Source organism: Cyprinodon tularosa, unplaced genomic scaffold (assembly GCF_016077235.1).
Source record: "Cyprinodon tularosa strain WSP-4 unplaced genomic scaffold, ASM1607723v1 ctg395, whole genome shotgun sequence".
In the NCBI taxonomy this organism is placed as follows: Eukaryota; Metazoa; Chordata; class Actinopteri; order Cyprinodontiformes; family Cyprinodontidae; genus Cyprinodon; species Cyprinodon tularosa.
This window is the reverse complement of record NW_024039113.1, coordinates 168,184-194,472: the sequence shown is the minus strand read 5'-3', so window position 1 is coordinate 194,472 and position 26,289 is coordinate 168,184. Positions and strand designations below refer to the sequence as shown.

Here is a 26,289-nt window from a genome sequence, read left to right as displayed (position 1 = left end):
AATAGTATCAAAAGACATTAAAAAAAATAATAATTATATCTGCAGATTACCAAATATTTTCAGAAGGTTTTTCTTGGATACAGTTATCGTAACTCAGTGGTGGAAAAAAAAAGAAAAAAAAGGGGGGGAGTAGAGCACTCGTCTTAAAAGAAAAATCTAGGAGGTGATGTGTCATGCCTTCATGAGCGCACTGGTAATCCGCTGAGTCAAGCTGAACAACATGGCTGCCTCTGACCTTTAATCTGAATGGGTGAGCAACAGCTAAGATATGAGACCAAAACACTGTATTTAGGTTTCTTTTCAAGAGTTCACATTCCAATACAAACAGTCACAATAACATATCAGCTTAGCGGTACATTCGGCCTACATCTGGAGAATAACATAACACTGAGTAAAATGTTTTTGAGCAACTTTCAAACTATCAAAAATAATGCATATTTAAATATATAGAAACTTTTTATTGAGTAATTTGGTAACGCTTTCTTTTACAGTACATTAATAACTATGCAATAACATGGTAATAATTTAGCAAGTAACATATTACTAGATAACAAGAAATATTTTATCGAGAATTTTGGTAAGCGCTGCGCTTTAAATTTTAGGCCGACAAGGTAAAGTCAGACTTCTTAGATGTCAAACCGTTATTACCGGTAAGTCAGTCATTTCACTGACAGCGATAAATTAATGTGTCTAGTAATCTAGTAAAATGCAATTTATTACTTTGCATATAACAGAAAATAAAGTTTTGTTGTTACCAAGTAATATAGTGGGACTTTCTATCTTATTACCATGTTTTTACATGGTTATTGGTGTACTGTAAAAGAAAGCGTTACCGTAATTTTTTCCCTACACAAAGAAAAAGTATTTTTTCCACACAGAATGAATTGAAATTTGTGGAAATGATCATTCCAGCCGCTTCATGATCCCCATTAATCTGCTCAACGTGACTATGAAGGATTGGAGGAGAGCTGCAGTGTTGATGTGACACTCGTGCTTCATATTTCACCTGAGCAGAACCACACACAACGCTGGATATTGTTTTTCCAACGACAAACACTCACCTCCTCTCGTGAAGCTGTTTGAGAATGAGATATCTAAGTGGACGGGAGCCATCTTGGATAACCGCGACGTTCTTCTTTCACTGCCTGAGGGTGAAAGAATGACACAGCAAACAGGATGTAAGTCGCACACTACATGTATAGAGTTACAGATTTAGTTGAGAAATTGATGACAACTGCAATCTCAGTGTGTCTACATCAGCTTACGGTAATATCATTTAGAAATTCTGAGTTATTTAAGTTTAATGTGCAGAAAGGAGGATATCGATACAGACAGGGCTGGTTTAAGTCAGAGGAAAAGAACGTACCAAGTGCAGACTACAGACTGTCCGGTTGTCCTGACATAACCTTATTATACAAATTTCCTTTTAAATCCTGAAAATATAAATAGTCTAATTTTTCCTATCTGTCTCTCTTACTGTATACAGACACAGACATATAAAGATAAGTGGATAAAAGATTAGTGCTGACCCAATTCAGAAAGGAAGAAAACGATTACCTGAGAACAAAGAAAGAAAAAAAAAAAAGAGGTGGAGCAAACAGAAATAACTTTGAGAAGTGCAAGTTTGCGTTTTTTCTATTTTTCGGAAGAAATGAACTCAAAGTGGCCTTTTGTCCTTTTGAAAAAAAGCCATGTTTTTTTTCCACATGGTTCCTCTGATGCTTCCCCTTGAAGCTAAATCAAGTTAGCTAGCGGGACAGGCAGCAGTGTAGGCAGCAGAGGTTCAATGATATTTCCTAGATTGGTTTGAGCCAAACAGCACTTTGCATGTAAATTAGACTTTATTTCTTATTTCAGACATCCTAACGTTGGAATAATAGTTGGATGTTTTTGCAGAGGTGGGTAGTAACTAGTTGTATTTACTCAGTTATATTTACTTGAGTAACTTTAAAAAAAAAATTACTTTTAGAAGTATAACTAATCTTACTTGAGTAAAATTTCTGGCAAAGCCATCCATTGAAGTGACTTCACTAAATAAAACAAGCTTGTTTTCCTAAAAATATGCATACTTCTTTGTCAGGGCTTATTGGTTAAATGTCATTTTTCATCTGCTGTCATGTTATTCAGAGATTGAGTGAAAATAAAGTAAACAGTAAACTGATTTAAATGATTTCAAGTGTTGTAACCATTGATTTGTTAAAGTTAAACTCAAAAAATGCATTTTAAAAGTGTTCATTCCACCTATATTTTGTATAGTTTAATTAGTTCTGCCTCATTCTTTAATATACCAGAATTTGTATATCAGTTAATATTTTATAAAATTTTACATAATTTTGTAATCAGTTGTTAAGCTTATGAGCATTAATAGATCAGTTACTCAGTACTTGAATAGCCTTTTTACCAAAAACATTTTTACTCTTGACTAATTTCGTTAAAGGTACAGAGCCTAATAATTACAGGAATTTACAGAAATGTCATATATTATCCATACGGATGTTATTTATTGTCATCAATGAACTGAAAGTCTTAATCTTTATGTTTGCCTTGCATTAGAAATTGTAATGTATAATCACATGGGAGCAGGTGTACCATTTGTGGAGGCAGACATCTTTGTGCTACAGCAGTGCAGAAACTGACAAACTAGAGACTGTTGTGATCTCCATTACAATGTGACTGCAGTGAGTTAGGCCTATAAAAACTAGATCCTAAACAGACTAATAAATAACTATTTCTAAACTTATCTATGTAAACTAGACTGAGACGGGCCATGATCGGCAACAGGCAGATAACTATGAAAACTAGAGATTTCAAGCACATGTTGAGTGTTTTTTCTTTCTCTTGCCCCTCGGTCCATGTCTGTTTTGATCAAAGTGCCCAAAACAGAGGGACGAATCAACCGTAGAGTCAGGGAATCAAAGTGAGAACAGCAACTGAGAGTGCCAGAACCAGTAGGCTACTAGGAGCAAAGGAACCATAGCGGTAGATGCGGCAGCTTGTTGTTGCTACACTGGAAAAAAATCTAAATAAGTCATTATTTCTTTAAATAAGTGCATTTGTTCTTGGATTGAGGAGGTAAAAGAGACATCTTGCCAATGGAACAAGACAATTTACACTTAAAATAAGGAAACACAATTGCATTGTCTTATTTGAAGTGAATGTTATCTACTTATCTTATTTTAAGAGTAATAATACTCCATTTGCAAATCATCTAATTTACCTACTCAAATTAAGGGTAAATACACTTAATTTAAGAAACTTTTACTTATTTCTAGATCGTTTTTCCAGTGTAGCTTAGAGCGCTTAAGGCCTGGGAGAGACTACAGTTGGTCAGGGCTAGTTAGAGGCTAAAGGGCTGCTTATACTCCAGCAGCAGTGTGTCACAGATATTTTTAATTTATGCCAATTATTGAAGCGTGTTCTGTGCTATGGTATTCCACGCCACAACACAAAAGGGACAATCACAAACTCGCTGTGGATCTAGATACGGCCGAGGCGGTGAGGAAGTGGCAGCTTGTTTATATGCCAACGGAGGGACATGAGGACAAAATAGACCCGCGATCCAGGAGGAAAAAGGACCCCATTGTTCTCGCGCACCTTGCTCTTCTAGCTGGTCCAATTTCACGAGTCGTTTTCCGCAATGGTGGTCATACAAAAAAACAAGCTCGAAAGGTACCAAACAGGAAATACACATAGTGTAGAGCGGCTGTAGATTTGATTGGATCTTGGATTGAAGCAGAACGGCAGAAGATTGGATAAGTCCGCCAGGCTGACAGAGGGCTGAAGCCAGGGGAGAGGAACTGCAGTTCATGTCACTGTAGTATGCAGTCTGACCTTTAGAAGGTGCTGAAAATTTAGTAATGTAGCTTACAATGCTTAATTTGACTTTTACTTGAATAAAAATGTGATGAAGTAGTGCAACTCCTACAGTTTTGGTTACTCTTGCTACCTTTGGATTTTTAATAGAATACATCTTTTCATCCAGAGAAACTTAACTGAAAAGAAACTATGACTTTAAAAAGTTGTAAAAGTTAGCATGCAATTTCAAAATATTATTATTAATGTCAAAATGTAAAACTAAGGTTTTGTTGATATGTTTTGATATCCTAACTTGCTTACATAGGCAGCCTCCAGCCTTTAGTTATGTGGGTTACTTTCTTTTTAAGAGAAGTGGAAACAAGCTTAGGTCATAATGCGACTCAGTCTGTCCTGTTAGGAAACCTTAAAGGAATAGTACACCCAAAACATGATTAGCCTTAATTTTCTACTCACCCCCATGCTGAACAAAACTCTGGAGTACTTTTTTGATATCTCAAATGCATCTGGAGATCTGGGAGGCTTCTTGCTGTCTGCTGACATTCAAATAATGGAGGTCTATGGTGACTGAGACAGAAAGGTCCATAAAAGTCCACAAAAACGTGTCAATATTCCTCCATACTGCTCGTCCAATGTAATCCAAGTGTCCTGAGTGGGTAGCGTCCATAATTTACTCGAAACGAAGTCATTTAGAACGTTTTAGAGCCTAAACAGTAGTGTATAGGATTTCCTAATAGCGCCCCCATGCGCGCTCACGATTCTACGGAAGCCGGCAGACCAAACCAGCGCATTCAGCTCGGCAAAGAACTCATGCTCTTCCTCAACACTGAAGTCCTCAGACATTTTTCTTTCGTTGTTTCTTTCTTTGCACAGGTAAACAGCACATTTCTTCTTCTACGCTTGCATTATTGGCAGAGCAGACGCTGAATGCGCACTTTCTTCCGGTTTGGTCTGCCGGCTTCCGTAGAATCGTGAGCGCGCATGGGGGCGCTATTAGGAAATCCTATACACTACTGTTTATGCTCTAAAACGTTCTAAATGACTTCGTTTCGAGTAAATTATGGACGCTACCCACTCAGGACACTTGGATTACATTGGACGAGCAGTATGGAGGAATATTGACACGTTTTTGTGGACTTTTATGGACCTTTCTGTCTCGGGCGCCATAGACCTCCATTATTTGAATGTCAGCAGACAGCAAGAAGCCTCCCAGATCTCCAGATGCATTTGAGATATCAAAAAAGTACTCCAGGGTGTTGTTCAGCATGGGGGTGAGTAGAAAATGAAGGCTAATCATGTTTTGGGTGTACTATTCCTTTAAGGTGTGTGAGCTGTCTTACTGGCAGTAGAGGCAGAGACCTTTGATCTGTTTGCTTTAAACAGCCCTTTCCCATGCCCCCAAGATAAGGAGCTAACTGATAACATTATAAACCGTCCTCCATTTACATACGACCGTTTTCAGCTACTGTGCAAAGCGGGCTGACCGGTAAAACTCTGTGAAAATCCATCTTTACTGCTCTGGCTGGATTATAAAGTCTGAAAACAATAACAAGTTCAGAGTGTAAAAGATATAAACACTAAAGTAGATCTAAAAGATAAGCAGAGTCAATGCATTGTTTGGAGTTGGTCATTTAAAGCAGACCGTGTTTAAATATTTGCAGCAAAGCACAGAGAAATCAGATTATTTTCAGTGTATTGTGTAATTTCTTAAGTTGATTTGTGCAGGTGAAAGAAATAAACGGGTATATTGTCTAAATCCCTGGCTTTCACACTAAGGCACAAATATCCCTGGTGGTTCTCATGCTGCTTGTTGTGACGTTTACATAATGTTTTGACACAATTATTTGCAAGATAAGTGATTGTGATTACATTTACTAAGAACACACTGTTTTTTTCAGGACACTTATCACTAATTTCTCACAATAATTTTAAGAACAATCTGCACAATTGACCAAAATATCAAACATGTGAGAAATGGAAACAGCCGCTGGGGTAAGTTAACCGAACTTAATCAAGCTTCCAGGTTTAAAAACCAGAGGAGTTTGCTGATTGGGGTTCTCAATAGCCATCCTTTCTATTATTAGTCACATAAACTAATAATGTGTTGCTTTGAATATCATGCTGCTTTCTTGCTTGGCAGCAACACCTTAACTAAAATAGATTGTACAGTAGAAAAATGTTTTTAAACAATAGTTCAGAAAATAGAGTGCAGGTAAGCACTAACATTAACTTATATGCAAGGCAGCCATATTTGATTTTTTTCACATTGGTAAGAAATCTCTGACTTAAACTTGGATTTGTAAAAATTTAGTCAGATTTTGGTTTATTCTTTTAAATGAAATTTGTGACACCTATTTAGACCAATCATGGAGAGCCAATCAATATCAATGTTGTCTTGTTTTTAATTTTCTTTGTTTCTGGGAAATAACACAAACAACTGACAAAAAAAACAAAAACAGAAAAACTCCCAAAATGTAAAAAAAAGTGGGGCCAAAATAACCAAAATAATATCTTACGTGGTGAAAGGCCGATGAGGGAGCGGTTGGACAGGGTGTTGGTGCCATTGGTTTTGAAGTAAATGGGGATGGAGTCGAGGATGGCTTGAAGATATTTCTCCTGTTCAAGACTACTGGATGAATCTGAGGAAGAAGCCGGTGCTGAAACAGAAAAAAAAACAACAGAAAAATTAATAACTAAACAGAAGTTTCATTTTTTTTCCCAACCAGGGAAATGTTTTCATCACATTTCTTTTCACTCTAAGCTAAAGTTACAGCAAACTAAGTGATCCACTAACAAAAAACGCATTTTTTTAAGGGATTTTTTTTTAGTGCCTCTTAGGAAGCAAACCCACATGCTGAGGAAGTATTCTGGGACTTGAACAGTCCCACCACACTCTTGCTGTGGAAGCCTCCTGAGCGCATTAACACAGCTCTGGTCCGTGGATGTTTCCAACACACAACAGGCAGACGGTTGTGCCTGTAGCAGCGAGCCACTTTGTGTAAACTGCTGTCCTGCACGGCCTGAGGAACAACCAGTAGCCCGGGGTAGCTGCAAAGAGAACAAGAAAAAGCAGTTAGAGTGGGGATGAAATAAAGCAGCTAAGTTGTAGATGAAGAGGCATAGGCAATCAGAGGGCTGCTGTACCTGCGGCAGAGAGAGTAGAGTCTGTTTACGGCTGTGATCCTGAACTGCTCGCCTGCTTTGGAACGAGATAGGCTGATGGTGATGGTGCCCAGACCCAGGCGCTGATAGTCCCGGAAACAGGACTGCTCCACCAGCTGCTCCATGGTGGACTTCTCCGAGGCTCTCAACGTGCTGCTGGGTGGTGGTTCACCATCATCAGATACTAAATCAAACACAAAAATTTGAGTTACATCAAGAAATGTTTTTTTTTTTTTTCCCCCCTTCTCTCCACGTTGATACTCTCACAGGTAGAAACATTTTTCCTCTCACTTGAAATGTCATCGTCTTCATGCCAGGTCGTCCGGCTGCCTCTGTCCATCTTCTTCAGTGAGCTCTGACTACCGCGGCCCATGGTGATCTTTCCTGCTCTCTTCGCTCCTTTAACAATAGTTTTAGACAGTGTTCTGTAGGGAAAACAAAGCATCTATTTAAGGTGATATTTCCTTCCACATGTGATTTGGTTTTAAAAAAACAGTTTTGCCTCAGGGCATTAGTGGGCATTGGCAGACCTAAAGCCAGTGTTTCTCTCTTTGGGTTTGGGAAGGTTCAGCTGAGGAGCTGTTTGTCCTGCTGCAAAAGCGAAGGAGCTGAAGATGGACTGTGGGTAGCGGATTCTCTGCAGGTGCTTCCTGAAGATCTCCACCATCTCCGAGCTGACCTCCTCATCAAAAGCTACTTTTATTAACTGCAACAAACAGACCGAAACATCATTACCGGAAAGTGGCATTTAAACAAACCATTAGACTTTAATAGGAGTCTGTGTTTGGGTTCAACAGCACCTGTGGAGAAACAAGATTGTGCACGTCCAGAGCGATCGTGCTCAGAGTCTTGAGTAAAATGACAGGAATGAACCGTAAACAGTTTTACAAGAGAGCAACTAAAAAGTACCAAAACATGCTTCACAAGAATAGCATCTCCCTTTGATTCTAAGAAGCTTGTTATATCCTAGACCACAGGGGTTTTATGTTCATACCCCCCTGAAGGTTGAACATAAATTTTATGTTGAACTTTTTTTTTTTTTCTTTTTTTGGGGGGGAATGCAAAACATAGCATTAACAATGCAATTTTCCTAAGAGATCAAAGCAAAACTTTCCAAATCAGCGCAATCAGGCTGTGATTCCCCCTCAGTTTACGCATTCACTAAGAGCGTTTGCATACAACCCATAGATTGTAGAATCTTTTCCAGAAAATTAATCCCTGAGCTCAGAGGGGTTCAGGTTAGATGACCCTGGGAGCCATTACACAGCTGATAACAGTTTGACCACAGCGCCAGGGAGGGTCTAAGGTCAGGGTCTCAAAGCGTGACAAAGTTGGAGTCTGCTATCCTGAAGGATGAAGTAACCCTGCACAGCAGGGGACACAGGATGGAGGAATGTGCACATGGAGGGGCTGCCAAAAAAATATATTGGCATTAAAACGACCATTGACTCTAATAATAACAATTTATACTCTCTGCTATAAACTGGCTGTTATATAATTGAATGCAGTTTGACCCAAATAGCTTAGGCATTTGTGTTTCTTTAAGACTCTCTCTCAGTCATTCTCAATAGGTGGTCTATGGAGGTCTGCAGGCTCTACTTTGAGTCGTAAAAAATGTAGTTTTATTCTTTAAACTTTTTTAATCAATTCTTGGTGCTGAAAGCTGATCAAGACAAATGTCCAATTAAAGAGGGGATAAATAAATGTTCTCTTCTATGGTATGGTGATGTTAAGGAAGGGCCTTCTGTTGGGCTCCCAATAATATACAACCTATTTTTGGGGATTTCTAGAGATTTATTTCTCCATTGTCCAAACTATGAAAGCACCTACGGTAGTTCAGGGGTCTGCAACCTTTAAATCCAAAGAGCCAGGGGGGAGTAGTAAGAGCCGTGTGCTTGTGCTCTGAGAGGGTTGTAAGTACTCGGTTTGATCCCCACAGCCTCCACTATGGGTTCCTGAGCAAGACCCTTAACCCCACACTGCTCTACGGGCACCACACAATGGCAGGCCACTGCTCCCCAAGGGGATGGGTTAAAATGCAGAGGTACATTTCTCCAATGTGAGATTAATTAAGTTCAGTTATTACAATTATCATTATTATTCTAACTGAGTATGGCTAAATATAAGTTTATTTATTTAGAGCTGCAAAATACTGTATGACCTTTTCATAAAACACAACCTATTATCATTGTTAAATATCTGCCATAGGAAATCTGTGGAAATCTTAAACAACTATGAGTTGATTTAAATTTTAAGCTTTTAAAATAAGGAAAAACACGAGATAATTCATTAAAATTATGCAAGGATTTTCTTCTATAGGGTATTATTTCATATAAAGCTAAAAATAATGATAATAAAAAAAACACATAAGAGATAAAAGTAAACTAGCTCTAAAAACATACTTCTGGTTCTTTTGATGTCATTCTATTGTGAAAATTCAATTCATATATTATTTATAAAAACAACAAAGCTTCTCAGACTGGTATTTAATATGAGAATACATTAGTTAGTTCATTATATAATTTTTGTCCCTATTAAGAGCCAGTGTAGAGGGTCCAAAGAACAACATACTGCAGGTTGCAGACCCCTGACCTAGTCTGACACTGCTTCTCTGAAACTTAAAAACCCCAACATTTAATAAACTGCATTACAGGGAAATCAATGAAAAAACACAAACACAAAAAAAAAAAAACAAAAAAAAAAAAAAACACTGACACCACCATCATTTGATATGAAAAAAGATTTAATGCTTTTTCTTTTCTAATGTGTGCTTTTTAATGCCTGTCTCGTTTCACTACTCTTTAAAATTGAAAGACAAAATAATATGACCTCCAATTATGGTTGAACTGTAGAACACAATTCAACTTTATTGTCGTTACACTGTCACAAGTACAAAGCAAAAAAAATGTAGTTTGCATCTATCCAGAAGTGCTATACAGGATATAAATATTTATTTACATGTGATCTATGTATGTATGGAATACAAATGTTATATATAAACACAGAGTAATTGTAAGAGGCTATGAAATAAATAAATATGAAAACTATTTACAGATTACACAGGAAATGGAGACAATAGGATGTCTGACAAAAGCTGAAAGTTTTGTTGTAGTCAGGACCACACCAACCGACACCAAAGAGTACTGGGAGTACTGGTTTGTGTGATCTATACTACAACACAAGTTGAAAGTGACAGGGCTTTTCATTTCAGGTTTAAAACTGAACAGACAGTGAAAGGATAGTAAAAAAAAAAAAAAAACAGACCTCAAACCTTGACTGTTTCCTTTGCACAGAATAAACTAAGATTTCTGGAATAAACCTGTTAGGGGAGTTTACTCTGAAGCCAAACATAAACAGGTGCAAAGCGGCTCCTGCAGACTCCAAAGTATGATGGAGAATTTGTGATGCTATAGGCTTTTTTAATCTCCAGAGGCTTGAGGAACCTTAAATGAGTAAATAGGAAGTATTTAAAATAAAACCTGATGATTCCTAAAATCACACTAGGAAGCTTTCTCAATTCAAATTGAGAAAGCTTCCTGGAGAGGTGGCAAAACGTCTTCAAATCTTGGAAACCAAGTCCAGTGGATATTTTTTGAATTTCTATGGAATGACTATGACCTGGATGACTGAGAACCTTCATCAGCAGGAAGACTGGAAATGACTGCGACATCTACTGCAATCTGAATTGACTTCAATGCAAGCATCTATTTTTGCACTGCTAAAACGATCTAGAAATAAGTAAAAATTTCTCAAATTATGTGCATTTACTCTTAATTTGAGCAGATAAATGACAAGATTTGCCAATGGAATGAATATTTTTACTCTTAAAATAAGATAATTAGATTACATACACCTGATTTATCTTATTTCAAATGTAAATTATGTTCCACTGGCAAAGTGACTCACTCACCTCAATTCAAGAAGAAATACACTTATCTTAAGAAAAAGATGACTTATTAAGATTATTTACCGTGTGGGTGCCATTAATTGTAAATGCAGATGTGGACAATTGCATAAAAAACAAGAAGAGTCTGATAGTTTTCAGAAACTGTCTGAACAACACTGAATGGTATTACCCCCAGTGGGTTAGATCACCTCATATCCTACAGATTAACGGTTTAACTCTAACCTACCAACGGCCTGGGGAGCATGTTTACCTGAAATGATGCGGAGCGGAGCTGCAGGCCTTCCTGCATGTTTTGCTGAAGCTGGTTCTGGATGCTGATTTTCTTCTCTTTGGTCAGTGTGGACACGGGGAACGCCCTGATGACCGCCTGCTCCCCCACTGCACACAGACGCAAAGATCAGTATCAGAATAAGTGACAAACCTTGAATCAGAGATCTATTCTGCTGAGGTTCAGTATATACCTAATGGATCATGGGGAATGCCTTTGAAGATAATGCGGTATGTGGTGAGGAACAGAGCCCCCTCTGCTGGTAGGATGTGGGGGCCCCCAAGGAGCCCTCCCGTGGCCTCTTCCCTGCCATCAGGGTCCAGCAGCACCCGCAGTCCTTCTGACACCACCTCCTCCCCAGGAAGCAGAGCTGGACGGAGAATCTTTGGCTGAGGAAAGAAAATAAAAACATTATGCAGAAAAACAGGCTCATGCTTTACCTGTTTAAAGGCACGTCCGCAGCTTCAGCTCCGGCATTTTTCATTGACAAGAGAGAGCTAACAGCAGAGAGCTCGGCAGCAAGATTTGCATCACAGAATTAGATTTAGGAAATAAATTCATCATCATAAAGTCTAATCAGAGCACCATATGGCCTTTTTGGAAAGGATTAAACCTTACGTGCACATAATCAACAAAAAAAAAAAAAAAAAAAACACCACAGCATTTTGAAAGGATCCAAAAACATCCAAGAACAACAAACAATTTGCAAGCCTCTGTTGAGAATAATTTCCCTTTTCAATTTCGGCATAAAGGTTGTTTGTCTCATTTACTGTGCTGAGCTATTGATTTTCATATTATGTTTTCACCATCTGGACAGCTGATATGATGCATTTTGCACATGCAGAATAACTTGAGGTGATTCCATCCAGACCTCTGTAATTATATCAGAAGATTTCAAACTCAATGCAACTGAAACGTTTGACATTTTATTCTTTTTTTGGTTGCTTTAAATCTAAAAAATGAAAATGGTCATAATTTAAATTTCAGCTTATGTGTCAGCAATCACAGTCGCTGTAAGAATTCTTATCAAAATACTTTCCACATGGAATAATCATCATGCATGACCTGACCCATTCTTTCTAAATAATAGCTTTCTCAGTTACAAGATATATTTAATGGAGCTTTTATGTCCATAAGGTCTAAAAAAATGTATGCACAAGAAGCAAGGAATGAAAGGCCATTTTTATTATCCCTTACTTTAATGTTTTAAATTAGCAAAAATATTTACTCTATGAATTTTAAAACGATTGCATTTATTGGAGGAAAGAAATAGTAAAACCATCCAGGTTCTCAAATTAAATGTCTTCTAAAGCTAATAACTGGGTATGCAAACTTTGGCAGCAATACTTTGTACAAAGGTGAGATGGTCTTTGTGTTCTTTTTGGCTTCACAACTACCCCATAGATGCCATAGTGATGTTAAAGGGGTTAGGTCAGCAGTGCTTTTTGGTTTCCTGTGACCTTTTCTATGTTAAACTTGTGCAAGTTTCACATTTTTCCATTTGTGGAAATGGCTCTCACTGTTGGTTTTGACTAATCCAAACCAAACAGCCTGGAACTGGTAGGCCCATGGCACTCCCTACTTTAATTATCTGTGAGGAGTTCTCCCTCTGCATGCATTGGTTCTCGCCATATACTTTGGCTCCCTCCCACAGTTCAAAACATGACCATCAGGTTGATTGACACCTCTAAATTGCCCCTAGGCTGTCTGTCCATCAGTTGCTCTGTGATGGACTGCTGACCCGTCCAGGGCGAACGCCACCTTTAGACTGCTGATCGGCACCAGCTCCTTGCGACTCTGACAGGCAGGCAGAAGAAGGATGATTGGAGCTAGTTGGCTGGCATTAAAGTTTTTTTTTTCTTGTATTGGTTTTGGCCAATATGTCTATAATTTGCTGCTTCATTTCTCCATTCAGCACTCATAAGATGCAGGATGCGTCTTATGTTGTGCCAGTGTGCATTCATTTCCACTGATTTCAGTCATACTGTGTGTCAGGGCTTCCCCCATGAGAAAGATTTCATGATTCCCCTCTACAAGACCCAAATAAGGGGTTGGGTTTTGAATGCATTTCACTCTAGAACCTAACCTAACATTGCACCATTGTTGGAGAAAACGTGCACTGAAAAGTTGCAAAAGAAATGAGTTTCTTTAATTTCATGTCTGCATCCTTCTCTGCTTCACGCCCTTTTGACCCACAGAGCTGCCAAAGAAACATTATGTTGGTCGACAATTAAAAAAAAAAAATGGAAGAGGAACCAATCAATCAGAGGGTTTCCCATTAAGGCCACAGCCCACCTAAAGCACCTGAACTCTGGCGCAGAGATAATTATAGCCTCTGTCCTTGAATAGAAATCAGGACAGAGAGGGGAGACCTGTGTACTTCATTACATCTGCAAGCCCTGTGACCTAGTACAGCTTCTTAATGCTGTAACACCACTTATTCAGACTAATCCTGAATATTGAGTCTGTTGTTTCATGCTTTCTGGCAATTGTAAATATCCAGAATGGAAGCTGGGTCTCACACCGACACGTGAGCGGCCAGCAGAACGTGCATCTTGGTTTCCAAGCCGCTCCCTAGACAGTAATAGTATTACGTATTTTTACGAGCGTATTCTGTGATTTGTAGAGAACTGGCTGATGTAGGGCACAGCTGGATCCACAAGTCAAAACATAAAGTGCAACGATGACCGGAAAAACAAAACAAAAACTGGATGAGACTGGTGCTCTGCAAACCAGAATAAATTTAGCAATCGCAGGCATGAAACGCACCAATAGTCGTGACGCGAGTAAAATCCTTTCTAAAGATAACAATGCCGATGCAGATCGGAGGGGAACAACTGCTGCTGCCCATCTATCTGGTAGCATTTAAGACAGTATGTCCTTCCCAAGGAACAAGATTTTATCACAGCCAGGACAACAGATCTCCCAAGGATTGCACCTTCTAGCCAGTTAATGCCAAATCAGGACAGACTCTACAGGATGATAAACCTTAACATTTTTACAATAAGACAAAACCTGACCAACACCAGACAAATCTCTTTTTTTAGGGCTAAAATATTGGTTATTTTCAACAAATATTGTGATTTTATTTCAAAATGCCTTTGTAATAACCATAAGCATGTAGACATTTTACTCCAGGCTTCAAAACTTAATTCATTTAAAAAAAATTTTTTTTTTTTTTTTTTTTTCGGTTGAAAATATTTTTATGATTGAGAAAACTTTTTGGAATTGAATGATTAAGACACAAATCTCCTACCCATGTAAGGCCCAAAAACAAAAAAGATCTTCGATCGTGGGTTACGTTCACACTGCAGGCCTTGATGCTCAATTCCGATTTTTTTGCTTTGCTGTTCACATTTTAAAATATATGCGACTTGCATGTGATCTCCTGTGGAAGTGCAGTCCTACAACGCAAGTGTACCGCATGCGCAGTAGAGGACGCAATGACATCACAGGCCAGCGTGTATTGTGTTTACAAAAGTAAAGATGGATGGTAGTGCCGGAGTGCATCTAGCGATCTTTCCCAACCATAAATACACAATCTTTTCAAGATGGTTAAACATAAATACTGCTCTCCGCATTATTGTCTGCCATTGTTGTTGTTTTTCTTGCAGTTTCTTTATAGCAAGACCCAGAATAGTGACCTATGTCGGCTTCTAATGGCGTTTAGATCGGATGAATGCGACCTGGACATTTAGACACAGGTCACATTTGAAAAAAATCAGATTCGTATCGGATCCAGGACCAAATAGCCAAGTGGCCTGGGTCGGATTGGAAAAGATCGGATCTGTGTTGTTCAAACTGCCATGAAAAGATCAGATCCAGGTCGCATGTGGGGCAAAAAAAAAAAAAAATCGGACTTGGGTCACTTCAGGCTGCAGTGTGAACGTAGCCAAGAGAACATTTTCAATAAAAAAAAAAAAGGTGTTCAAATGCAATTTTTGGAGTCTCAACTATATTTTTGGATTCAAATACTTTAACTTTTTAAAAATACATATTTTTTGATTGAAGCTACCTTATTTTTAACTGAATAATAAAGACACAAATGTACCTTCATAGTTATTATGAAAATAAAATTAATTTCCCAGAACTAGTCCTAATACTAAAATCTAATTCACATAAGCCCTAGTGAAGCACGGTGGTAAACCATCATGGTATGGGTCACACGACCTGGAAACTGCATGGCTAAAGTGTTTTACAGTCACCTGACACTATCTGCGAAATATTTCTAATTGATCCTTTTTAGTTTGACATTTTAATTCTTATTTTTTCTTTAATTATAAAGGCCCTCCACACAAACATTTCCACACAGCTGGATGTAGAGCATCACACTCACCTTCTGAATCGGGGGCAATCTCCTGCTCTCCCTGTGAACTGCCTCTAAAGCCTCCATCTGCATTGCTACGATTCCTGTGGGTCAGACACGGGGATCAGTTACCACCACACACACACACAACCAGCCCACATGTCCACTTTCTGACATGTCCGTTTAACATGTAGGAGGCAATGGGCTCATTCATGTCTGTGGATGCAGGCATCCTAGAGGTACTGAGTATAAAGCAGAGGGAATCTGAGCAGTGACTGAGTGTGTGAAGGCTGCACCTGGGATCATGCAGTGCAGGCTCTTGATGTGCTCCTGGGTGACTCCGCTCTCTGTGCACACCTTGTCGATGAATCGAGCAACGAATCTGACCACAGAGTTTGCAGTGTCGCTGCTCTCAGAGTCCTCAAACCCACTCTCTGTATCGAAGCTCTCCGCCATGCTACCAGCGATGCTGCAGAAATTATGTTCAAAGGTCAAACCGCGGCTTTAGAGGGAAGGGGGCCATGCACCGACAGGCTTCACATATAACATGCACTCTGGATAAAGAGCATTGAATGGCCGAGTGTTGTTCAGCATGCCATGAGCGAAGTGATGATGGCAGGATTTATAGTTCTAACTGAATTATTCCAGGAGATTCTTTCACATGAAAAAGTGATGCAACCTTTTCCTTTGGACAGATACAGAATGGGGAAATCGAAATGTTCCCTGGGAGAAATAAACAAGTCTGGGAATTAAAAAAAAAAAAGAAATCGAAGACAAAACATTTCAAATATTTTCCACATAAGTAAACCTTTAGCTGCAACACTTCTGTCATTTCCAAAAATAAACAGAACAAAATAAAACCAAAACATTGTCTCACGCTTGTTGAAATAAAAAATTACATCCTCCATAAAATGCAAGGGTGGACCATCCAGAAAACTCTGAAGGTGGATGAAAACAAGCCGAGTTCTGTTTTATGCAGCAGCAACAGAGGCTGACATGAAGGATCGAAGTCGGAAACAAATAAAATAAAATACAGCCGCCTGTTTGGCCTGAACAGAAGGTATCATGTAGACTGTGAGTTAGGCCACATCCACCCACAGACGTTTCATCACTTTGTCACAGAGAAACTCACATCCTCTGAACTAAAAAACTACCTACAGCTGAGGCTGATTGCTTTACCTTAAATTCTCTAAAACAAGCTGAACTGAAGCTCCAACTTGGTCATGTTTTATAAAAAGAATAACGCTACCACAATGCAATGCTGCAAACGCTCTAAGGATCCAGTTTGGTTTCATAGGAAAAAAAACAAAACAACAGAAAACCAGCCTTATGAACAGCCTGTTTGAGGTTATGCAAAAGCCTCTTGGTTGAATTTATGTATGGACTTTGACTAGGCCGCCTAAAAACCTTCCTTTTGTTGTATTTCAGTCAGATGTGGACTTGCTTCTGTTTTAAATCACTTTATTGTCCCACAATGGGGAAATTCACTCTCTGCATTTTGAACCATTCCCTTTGGAAGCAGTGAACTGCCATTGTGTGGAGCAGAGTGGGGGTTAAGGGTTTTAGTTTAGGAACCCAGAGTGGAGGCTGAAAGGATTGAACCGGGTTACTTGCAACCTTTTTAGAGCACAAGTGCACTGCTCTAACCACTAGGCCAACACTCCCTTGGATTCCATCGTTTTACATCTATTTCAGGAGTCGCCCAGATGCTGAGAGGGTAAGATGATGTAGTATCTCCACTATGCATTGCATGCCAGCTCAGAGAAATAAGTCTGCTTCATGTAAAAATATTATACTAAAACCTATTTTTGTTTTTAATCTGGTTGTCTGATTCTACGTAGAATCAGTTTAACTATCTGGAATATTTCACTGTAAAGCAAAAATGGAAGAAATCCTCCAAAGGATGAAATCCTGACCTGTTTGTCACAATGCTGTTGCTGCCGCTCTCCCAGTCGGTGACCGGTGCGTTGCGCAGCAGTTTGTTCTTGCTGGTGTCCAGAGGAACCAACAGGTAAACCATGAGGTTGGCGTAGTGGATGGCCTGGCTAAACACGGTGTTCTCCTCGTTCTTTACCAGCTCCTGCTGCTTTTCCTTACTTAGACTGGGCCAGAGGCGCAGCTGCTCGGCAGCCAGGTCCATGGCTGTCTGTTCTTCGTCTTTACCTGCAGGGTACGGGGGGTCCACATCCTGCTGAGGTCAGAGTTAAGTCAGCTTGAGTTTCAATTTACTCTACTTCACCATTAGTGTGAATTTAGAAAGAAAGACTCAGCTGAGATATCGTGCTTACCTTGGGGATGGTGGTGATGGCTCTCTTTTCTTCTGGGGTGTTTAAATAGAGTGTCCGGATCTGACCCTGGACTTCACTGTAGAAAGTGGTTTCCCAGAACTGCTGGTTGGTCCAGATTGGATGGTCCTGTATGCAGGTGTAGGCAAACTGGTTCACTCCAGCAGCCAGTCTCTGCACGACACAACAGAGCTGATGTCAGGAAAAAGAAAAAAAAATACGCAGAACACACGTCTGACAGTAAATGTCTTCAAATTAAATATTTTCAGTGTTTTTTGGGGGAAATTTTAGCCTAACTTCTGGCTCAGAAATAAATAACAGACTTTGGAAATAATCCGTTAATCATCCGACTGGTTTATCATCCCAATTTGAAATGTGAATGAAACCTTTAAAGCTTTTTATTTTTTATTTTTTAGGACAATTGGAACAATTACAAATAATAAAAGCAGCTACAGATTTCATTTTTAGGGTTTCTTAGGCTGCAAGTCATCATCAAACCCAATAATACCTGCAGCCAGAATGGCCGAGTTAATCTCTCAGTAAAACGAGTCAGCTAGATTTCTAAAATGAAGAAACCAAAAAAAGTGAGGAGAGTCGTGAGGTTTAAAGAGGAATCAATCAATCATTCAATGCAAGTCGTAACTTTTTAAACAGATAACTTCTATTGGAGAGACATACCACCCCTCAGGCGTTCTGTGTCAGGCTGGATTTGGAAACAGAGCTGTTGTTTTTCATTAGAATGGTCTGCAAAGCCTATCAGCTGTGGCTCGGAAAAAAAAAAAAAGGAAAAAACAACTACTTTAGAGGAACATTGAGTCCTCGGCTGAAAGCATCGACGTTGCTCTATACTACTGAACAATGTATGGTCGGAAAGGCAGAGCAGGCCCAAGAAAATAAGCTTGCATGAGAAAAACAGAGGCAGTGTTTGCAGAAATGAGCTGCAACAGAAAACAAACCTGCACCAGACGTCCTTCCTGAGGGCCACAAGCACGGCTCGAGTCTGATATTAGATTAGCTTCTGATTTCTCTCCCCAGAGTCTTACTCAGTCCACTGGGTCTATTATCACTTTATCGTTTGCTGTGGAAAACGAGAGGGGGGTGCTGCGGGTGCAAGAGACATAACCTAAACAGCTCTACTCCCAGAGACGGAGAGCAGGCTGAGCCTAAGCTAATGGCTACACACCCACAGAGCCATCCTTAACGAGTTTCTAAATCTTCCTTCTAATTTACAGCCGTTCATTTGTTAACCATTATTCCCCCTGCTTCAAATATTATCTTATCCGCATCTATGCCACATTTAAACCATGGAAAAGTTCATTTCTTTTTTTTTTTTACTTCAGCTTCAACTTTCAACTTCAGCTGTTGTTCACTAAAAGAGTATTTAATAGTAAGTGCTGGTTAAACATCTTGAAAAGCTTAAAAGCCACACTGATGGACAGTTACACAACAGCTACGCCCCCCGTCGATCTTCTCCTAAAAGTTAAATAACCAAGATGAAACCAATTTGAGGGGAAACCAGACGCGTCAGATTGAGGTCCGTTTGCGCACATTTCAAGGTGTTTAAAGGTTGGTATTCTGCTGGGTAATGAGAGCATCTAAGGTAGAGCAGGTTATGCTCACGGATAAGAAAAAGAGAATGGAAACAACAGTCTGAGTCAGTCAGTAAAACAATAACTCCTAAACTGATGTTCAAGCTCGGGACCACAATGTCTATTGGTGAATCATTTCACCTGAAAACAAACAGTGGTTACTAAGGTATGCCTCCTAATTCCCGCCTCACAGCATTCTTGCTTTAAGGTGGTGAACATGAGGCTGAGTCATCCCATCATCAGGAACCTCACCACAGTTTTCTAGGAAGGACATTTTTACTTGCAGAACAGCTGGAGTAATCGAATAGAAATGTTAGGTTAAAAAAAAAAAAAAAAAATTGGATATGCTGACAACAAATATCTAGAAGTGTCCTTTTTTATTTAGGGTGTGTTCCATTTTGACCTTATAGCCCTAAGCTATACTTCTATTTTTAGGCCCGAGCAGCGAAGGCTGCGAGAGCCTATTGTATCTGTTAGGTTTCTTATTTTATTTGTTTTTACATTTTCTCCTAAAAGTATAACAGCATCATTTCAAGACACACCTGAAAGATTGAAATGTGAAATAAAATGTAAAAAACAAAACAAGAAGAAAACCACAAAACTTAGAAATTAAATCTTGTTACATAATTTGGGTTAAGTTTAGGCATAAGATTTGTATCACAATACAGTTTGGATTTCATGCTGCACATAAACATATAAATACATATTGTGATATTTTAAACCTTTTCTTCATCACTGCAATAATGCTTCAACAGGGACAAAAAACAACCCATTACTCCTTATTTTATAAAACAAATCCATCTAACCCCTAACACAGCATGAAAATCCCTCCTATTTGCCAAAGACACAAAACAACTAAAAGATAAGCATCAAATCGATGCTCAGTGTTTTTCAGTAAGTCAAAGAGCAATGCTAAAGCGGAAAAAAGCTAATTCAGTGAAAGAAACACTCATTGCAGACTATTGTTAATGTTGTCTATATATAAAAAGAGGAAAATAGAAACTCTGTTTGACCGTTAATTTGTTTTACATTATGAAAGCTATTTCAACTAATGATCCCTGAAATCAACTAAAAGACAGATGTCAGGGTTTATAAGTTAAGAGACAGAAGGTTTCAGCACGAGTGGAGATGAGGGTGAGACAGTCCAATAAATTAGATGTATATCAAAAGCAGTAGCTTTGGAAAGATGTACTAGATAGTCACAGCTTTTGATTAAGGAATACTGAATGAAAGTGTTTTTAATTTTTGTAAAAATTCCTATGTTGGTTCTGATGTGTAATCTAAGAATTTTGCAGCACAAACAGCCATCTAAGGATTTTCTCCAAAGGCAAACAAAAACAGATAAGTGAGAGTAGAAGATTAAAACTAAAAAAATAAAACAAAAAACTGTAGTTTTTGGAAATGAGTTAAATCATAAAAAAAGGTTTTTCTCATCCCACCACACAGAGCAGCAGATCAGGCATTATGTAGTGATGATTCGTCACGGATTTAATGTCAGCTGAGGTGTCAGCAGTTTGCTTTCTACATTTCTTTGAATTGGCAAACTGATTAGGGGAAAGGGCAAACATTTAAATCTTAGAAAACATAACCCATGACACCATTATCAAAGACATTTATGCGTGACCTGTTTGTTTTATTAACGAATGGAGGCACGTCATTCATGTTGTAGCTTTCTTTTTTTCCCTTATGTAATGAACAGTAGGTAGGGGTGTTTCCCCTCTTGGTTTGGGTTTAAATGAGGAATCCGGTGAAGTTAAATCGAACAAACCGTAAACATGTGCTGCAAATATGACATACAATGACAACATCTTTCAGGTGCACATATGTTTAATAGTTGCGGGATGTTGCACAGTTTTTACCTAATGCAAGATGTGAGAATTTCTAGGTAAAAATTGTTTAGAACTACTAAAAAACAATAGTATTGAGCAGTCACTACTTCTAGTTATGTTACAACAACAAACTTGAAGGTACTCTCCTTGGATTCTATGTGATAGGTCAACCCACATTGTATATTATTGTTTTTTCCCACATTACGCCCCTTGTCCTTTGGTGCCCTCAACTAAAATTCAATGCTATTGCATCAATAGACTCATCAGCACAGAAGAGGTTTTTAAGGGAGCATTAGGAAAAAATGCTTTGAGGAGACCAAAGGACACAGACAGCATTTCCTGTTTTTACCACCTAAGGGCTCATTTTTTAGGCAGCCATTTAAAAATGGCCCAACCATAAACCCTGCCAACACAGGATTGTGCAGCTAAACTAAACAATAAAATAGAAAAAAAGGCTGAACGGGCAGCATTAATCAGAGAAGCAGGTAAGTGTTAATGTTTGCTATTGGATCCTAGAATTTCTAAAAGTAGAATAGAAGGCATATCTTTTAGTTATCAGGCTCCTCTCCTGTGGAACCAACTACCAGTTTTAGTCCGTGAGGCAGACACCCTGTCTACTTTTAAGGCTAGGCTTAAAACTTTCCTTTTTGATAAAGCTTATAGTTAGAGTGGCTCAGGTTATCCTGAGCTATCTCTATAGTTATGCTGCTATAGGTTTAGACTGCGGGAGGGCATAGGGACCCCTTTTTATCATTCTCGTTGATTCTATTTCTGTTCTAAGATTCTGCAGAATGTGTTAGTTCTATCTCTAACATTATGCTCTCTGCTTTTTCTCATGGTAGCTTCATCTGTTCTGTTCCTGTTTGGTTGTGACTCCATCCTGGAGAGAAATATCAGCTGTGCTGCCATTAGGTGGCCTTTGGAAACACCAGAGTAGCTGAAGGGATCCACGGCCCAGGTAGAAAAATCTCTTATCAAAACAAGTGTTATTTCTGCACTTAACAATTTTGACATTTAAGGAAGAGAAAAGAAAGAACGTTCAATGCTATTGAAAAAAAAGAACAGAAAACCTTCAACTGAAAACAGCAAAGAGCGAAATCTGTTTCTTTCTGTATGAGATTTCTGTCAACTAACACCAAACATCCCCTTACTTCAAATCTAGAGCGCCTCTAAACGACTGACGCAGGCCACCAGAGTGCACACTTGCAGTAGATCATAAGCCAATGTTTAGATGACATTAATGAGCGCGTGTTTAGATTAACTGTTCTCTCTCAGAAAGATAGATGATTTATCTCACTTTGCTATCAGAGGAACCAAGCGAGCTGTCTCAAAGTGAGTATGGGAAGGAGGCCAGAGGGACTGCTGGAATAAATAGCAAGAATGCATCTAGAGCTGATAAAAAGGAAGCTATAACGCAGCTTAAGCCTAGCATTGTGCAAGGACTGCAGACTTCGAGTCTGGAGAATATGTGGCCTCTGTCAAACTTTGCACAATTAAGTTTTGGAGCATGATTATAAGAAGAAATGTAGTCATACCGCTCTGTAAGCTGAGTGTTTAAAGTGTTTTAAAGCAGATGTTGTGTGTGTCCATGTTTGTACAGGGGGTATGGGTGTGTTATTTGTCAGCCATGTCTATATTCAGCCTGGCTGTACTTTTCTGAGTTGTCGGATATGCTTGGGTCAATTTGACCGAGGTCAGCCTCTCTTATTGATGAGGATCATGCACAACGCTTACCCAAGTGTTTAGCAGGCAGATGTTCAAGGAGGAGGACAGAAAAAAGGGGAGGGGGGAGAGGAAGGTAAAGGCAAAGAGATGAAGGCGAAGGAGGGAGTGCAGCACCATGGGACCCATCTGGCGGTGTGACGAGCGGAGAGGAGGAATGCGGGTTTGAGGGAAAAAGGGTGAAAAACAAGAAGTAATAACAAGAAGGGTGGGGGGCAGAGAGGAGTGTACAGGTCAGAGGAATTAGGCTATCAGGTTTTGGCATCTTGTTTTGAACTCCAGAACCTGATTAAGACCATTACGGCGTGATTGACTATGGCCTCAAAACATGCATGCAGCTCTGCAGAGAGACAAAGACATTACGCGTGTCGCCACTGAGACAAGTGGATACTTGAACAGCGATGTTGGGAGAAGAAAGTCATATCTATGCTGTCGCAAGCCTTCAGGCAACAACATTATTTACATGTTTTGCAAGAATTTAGAGCATTCTTGATCTTCTGATACAAAACAGCCACTTGATTCTGTGCAAGTCCTTGGTGAGAATCAATGTTTGACCAAAAACAATCCCTTCAATCTGGCAACTTTCCACGTGTCCCTTTGTTACAAACCAAGGAAAATTTAGTAGAAAGAAAGGACTAAAACATCTGCTTATTGATCTCCTGAAGAAAATTTGAACAACTAGAAGTTTGGTGAAGCAAAATTAATCCGTGATTCAATGGGAGCAGGAATTATATTGTCACACGAGGCCAGGTTAGTTTGGATTCCTTTCTTCCCTTAACAAATAAATCTTCATTTCAAGTCAGCTTTCTTATCCTTGTCTGATATTAACATTTTTTCAAGGATTTTAATGTGATAATTTATGAATAACAAAATAGGCATTAAGAAGAAAAAAATTCCAGAAGAAATGCAAATCCTATTCAAGTACTTTTAAATGTGTTGCAATAAAACAAACAGATAAGACAAAAGCTGGGCATTTTGCATAGACAAAGGTTGCCGAGTGCGTCACCATCCACTGTGAGGACAATGTAGAGAGCTCTTTGACGAAGTAGGATGACAAATTAGCTTGTGGATAAACTCCATCAACACGAGTGCTAATAGTCAAGTGTTCTTGTTGAGCAATAGATGTGAATGAGCTTTTCAATCTGTTATTATCAAGCTGAAGTTAAACACATTTCCATGTTGGCAGAGATATCAGCTTGCTAAGGTCAGAATAACAACAAATCAAGCCATCCAGGACACCTGCTAATCTCCTGATAAACCCACCAGCCTAAAAACAAAGTGTAAAACATAAAAAGGTGTAGAAAAGGTCCTTGTTTTTCTGTATAAGGTATACCTCCAGAGGTTATTAACATTAATTATGCTTGAGTTTATGAATTTTTCAAGTTGAACCATTTAAATAATTTTTTTTAAAGGCAGGGTAAGAAATCAACAAGTTTAGAGAAACTAAATATAAGAAAATAATTGCTTTATTACTACCTATTAAAGATGGTTATATAAACAGTGATAAATAAAGAGGCTGTTTGCATTGACATTGTAATGGAGATTAGTTGCTTTCTGTTTATTCTTCTACACAAGATTATTATTCATGAGTTTCTCCCACTGTTATTGGGAGGGACAGAAGAAAAAACTTTGATAACAAACTTTAAAATTATCCCCATAAGCAAAGTTAAAGGGAGACCCAAGAGACGGAGAAGCAGGACATCTAAACACCAAACCTGAGCAATAACGTCAGCTCAGCGTCAGCGTCTGGGAAGCAATAAAGCTAAACAGCGTATACCCGTAGCGTAGGATCTGAGGAACGGTCATTTGAGAAGACGCTTCCCACGTTCCCTGACCTGCAAACTTTGGGACCATGGCGACGGTACTACTGAGTATGGAAACAGCATGAGGCAGCGAAAAATCTGGCCAAGAATATCAAACAAGAACTGCACCAGAGTCTGACATCTGACCCGACGAGGAGTGCCTTAGCAGAGGAGAGTTTCGCACCGACAGGCATTAAACCGCACTTGGAAAAGATGTAGTAACATTATGACGATAATTTGACAGCATTAAAAGCAAACAGCATGTCAACAGAAAATGGCACGTCCAAATGTGGAGACACATAAACCAAATCAGTCAGGGAGAACAACAGAAAATGACGAATCTGACCCTTTTCTGAACTCTGGTTAGTCTGAAGGTTCTGGAACAAATCCCTGTCTTCCCAAACCTTCCATGGGATTTTGGTAAATCACACACGGCTTGCAGGTACTTCTCAACCCACCTCCAAACAAAGTCGAAAGATCCCTGTAAATTGTCTAAACCAATCCTTAAACAGCTGCTTCACAGAGTGTTTAGTTGAAAAGCTGGAAGAAACAACAGCTTAGCTGCAGGAGCTACAAACCAAACGAGCTGACAAGCCAAAGTCTCTGAGCAGCAGACTTCTAAAGCTAGGGAACTTCCTTTAACAGCTATATGAAAAAAAACAACTTTTTTTTTTTTTTTTACTTTTACTATTTCGTGTTCTTTTTGTGTACAATGTTTACTTTGGTTTCTCCAGGTTATGTTTTGATATCCAGATGCTGTTTGGGTCATGCTTTTCAGTCTGTTTATTTCTGTTCATATTCCATTATATTTTCTTCTTCTTTACATCACAATATTTTCTATATAACGGCAAAAACAAGGTAATTGAAATTCTGTGGTTAACAATCCAGCAAATACACCACTTTTTTTCCCTCCACCCAGTATTTTAGTTGTCCAGGTTGACTGCTGGGTGTAATAACCCATCCAAAGTCTTTATGACGTCCCCCAGGATCAGAAACTCCTTTGAGTGCCTGGTGAAATAGATTTTTTCTTTCCTGAAAACGTACATATATCAGCAGAGAATGTTGTGCAAAGCACTTCAAGGGACCAGCGCTAATGCAGCCTCAGCCACTATGAAGAAGGATTAGTTCAATCAGTCTCAGGTGTCAGTTCCGTCTGTCCACAGAAACAGCAGACAAAATGAAGTACAATTTTGTTAAAAATGAGCATCGGGGCCACTGCAGTGCTTCCTATAGTCTTTAGGAAGCATGTGTTCATTCATATTGTGTTAATATTTACATTTAGAATAGAATAGAAAATCTCTTTACTGTCCCACAATGGGGAAATTGTGGTGTTACAGCAGCAAAAGGTTATAGTAGGAGTGATCACACAATGTGCACATTAGAAAAGTGTATAAAAATAACATATGAAAATAAAACAAACAGAGAATTGTACTGTACAGTTTACAACATACATACTCTGTATCTGGAGAAAAAAAAAATCAATAACAGCTGTGGACATTGTCACCATAACGGATATGTGGAAACAGAGCTGCAAACACCAGAGATGTGCAAAAATGACAGCAGCGTGTTATTTAACTGACTAAGACAGAAACTGCAAAAATCAGCA

The 26,289-nt window shown here is 39.0% G+C and overlaps 1 protein-coding gene across 4 annotated transcripts in view; it reads right to left on the bottom strand.

Moving 5' to 3' along the window:
* sbf2 (SET binding factor 2) overlaps positions 1 to 26,289 on the bottom strand; it is a 124,245-nt gene that overhangs the window by 19,983 nt on the left and 77,973 nt on the right. For 2 of the 4 annotated variants that reach the window (XM_038297724.1, XM_038297726.1), the window contains exons 18-29: positions 17,745 to 17,915; positions 17,373 to 17,647; positions 15,753 to 15,925; positions 15,487 to 15,560; positions 11,344 to 11,539; positions 11,133 to 11,260; positions 7,506 to 7,681; positions 7,267 to 7,400; positions 6,958 to 7,159; positions 6,665 to 6,861; positions 6,330 to 6,470; positions 1,062 to 1,145 (exon numbers count right to left, since the gene is read on the bottom strand). In XM_038297724.1, the coding sequence (XP_038153652.1) occupies positions 1,062 to 1,145; positions 6,330 to 6,470; positions 6,665 to 6,861; positions 6,958 to 7,159; positions 7,267 to 7,400; positions 7,506 to 7,681; positions 11,133 to 11,260; positions 11,344 to 11,539; positions 15,487 to 15,560; positions 15,753 to 15,925; positions 17,373 to 17,647; positions 17,745 to 17,915 (1,951 nt within the window). The remainder of the gene's footprint in view (positions 1 to 1,061; positions 1,146 to 6,329; positions 6,471 to 6,664; positions 6,862 to 6,957; positions 7,160 to 7,266; positions 7,401 to 7,505; positions 7,682 to 11,132; positions 11,261 to 11,343; positions 11,540 to 15,486; positions 15,561 to 15,752; positions 15,926 to 17,372; positions 17,648 to 17,744; positions 17,916 to 26,289) is intronic. The other 2 variants (XM_038297725.1, XM_038297727.1) reach the window with 1 other exon arrangement.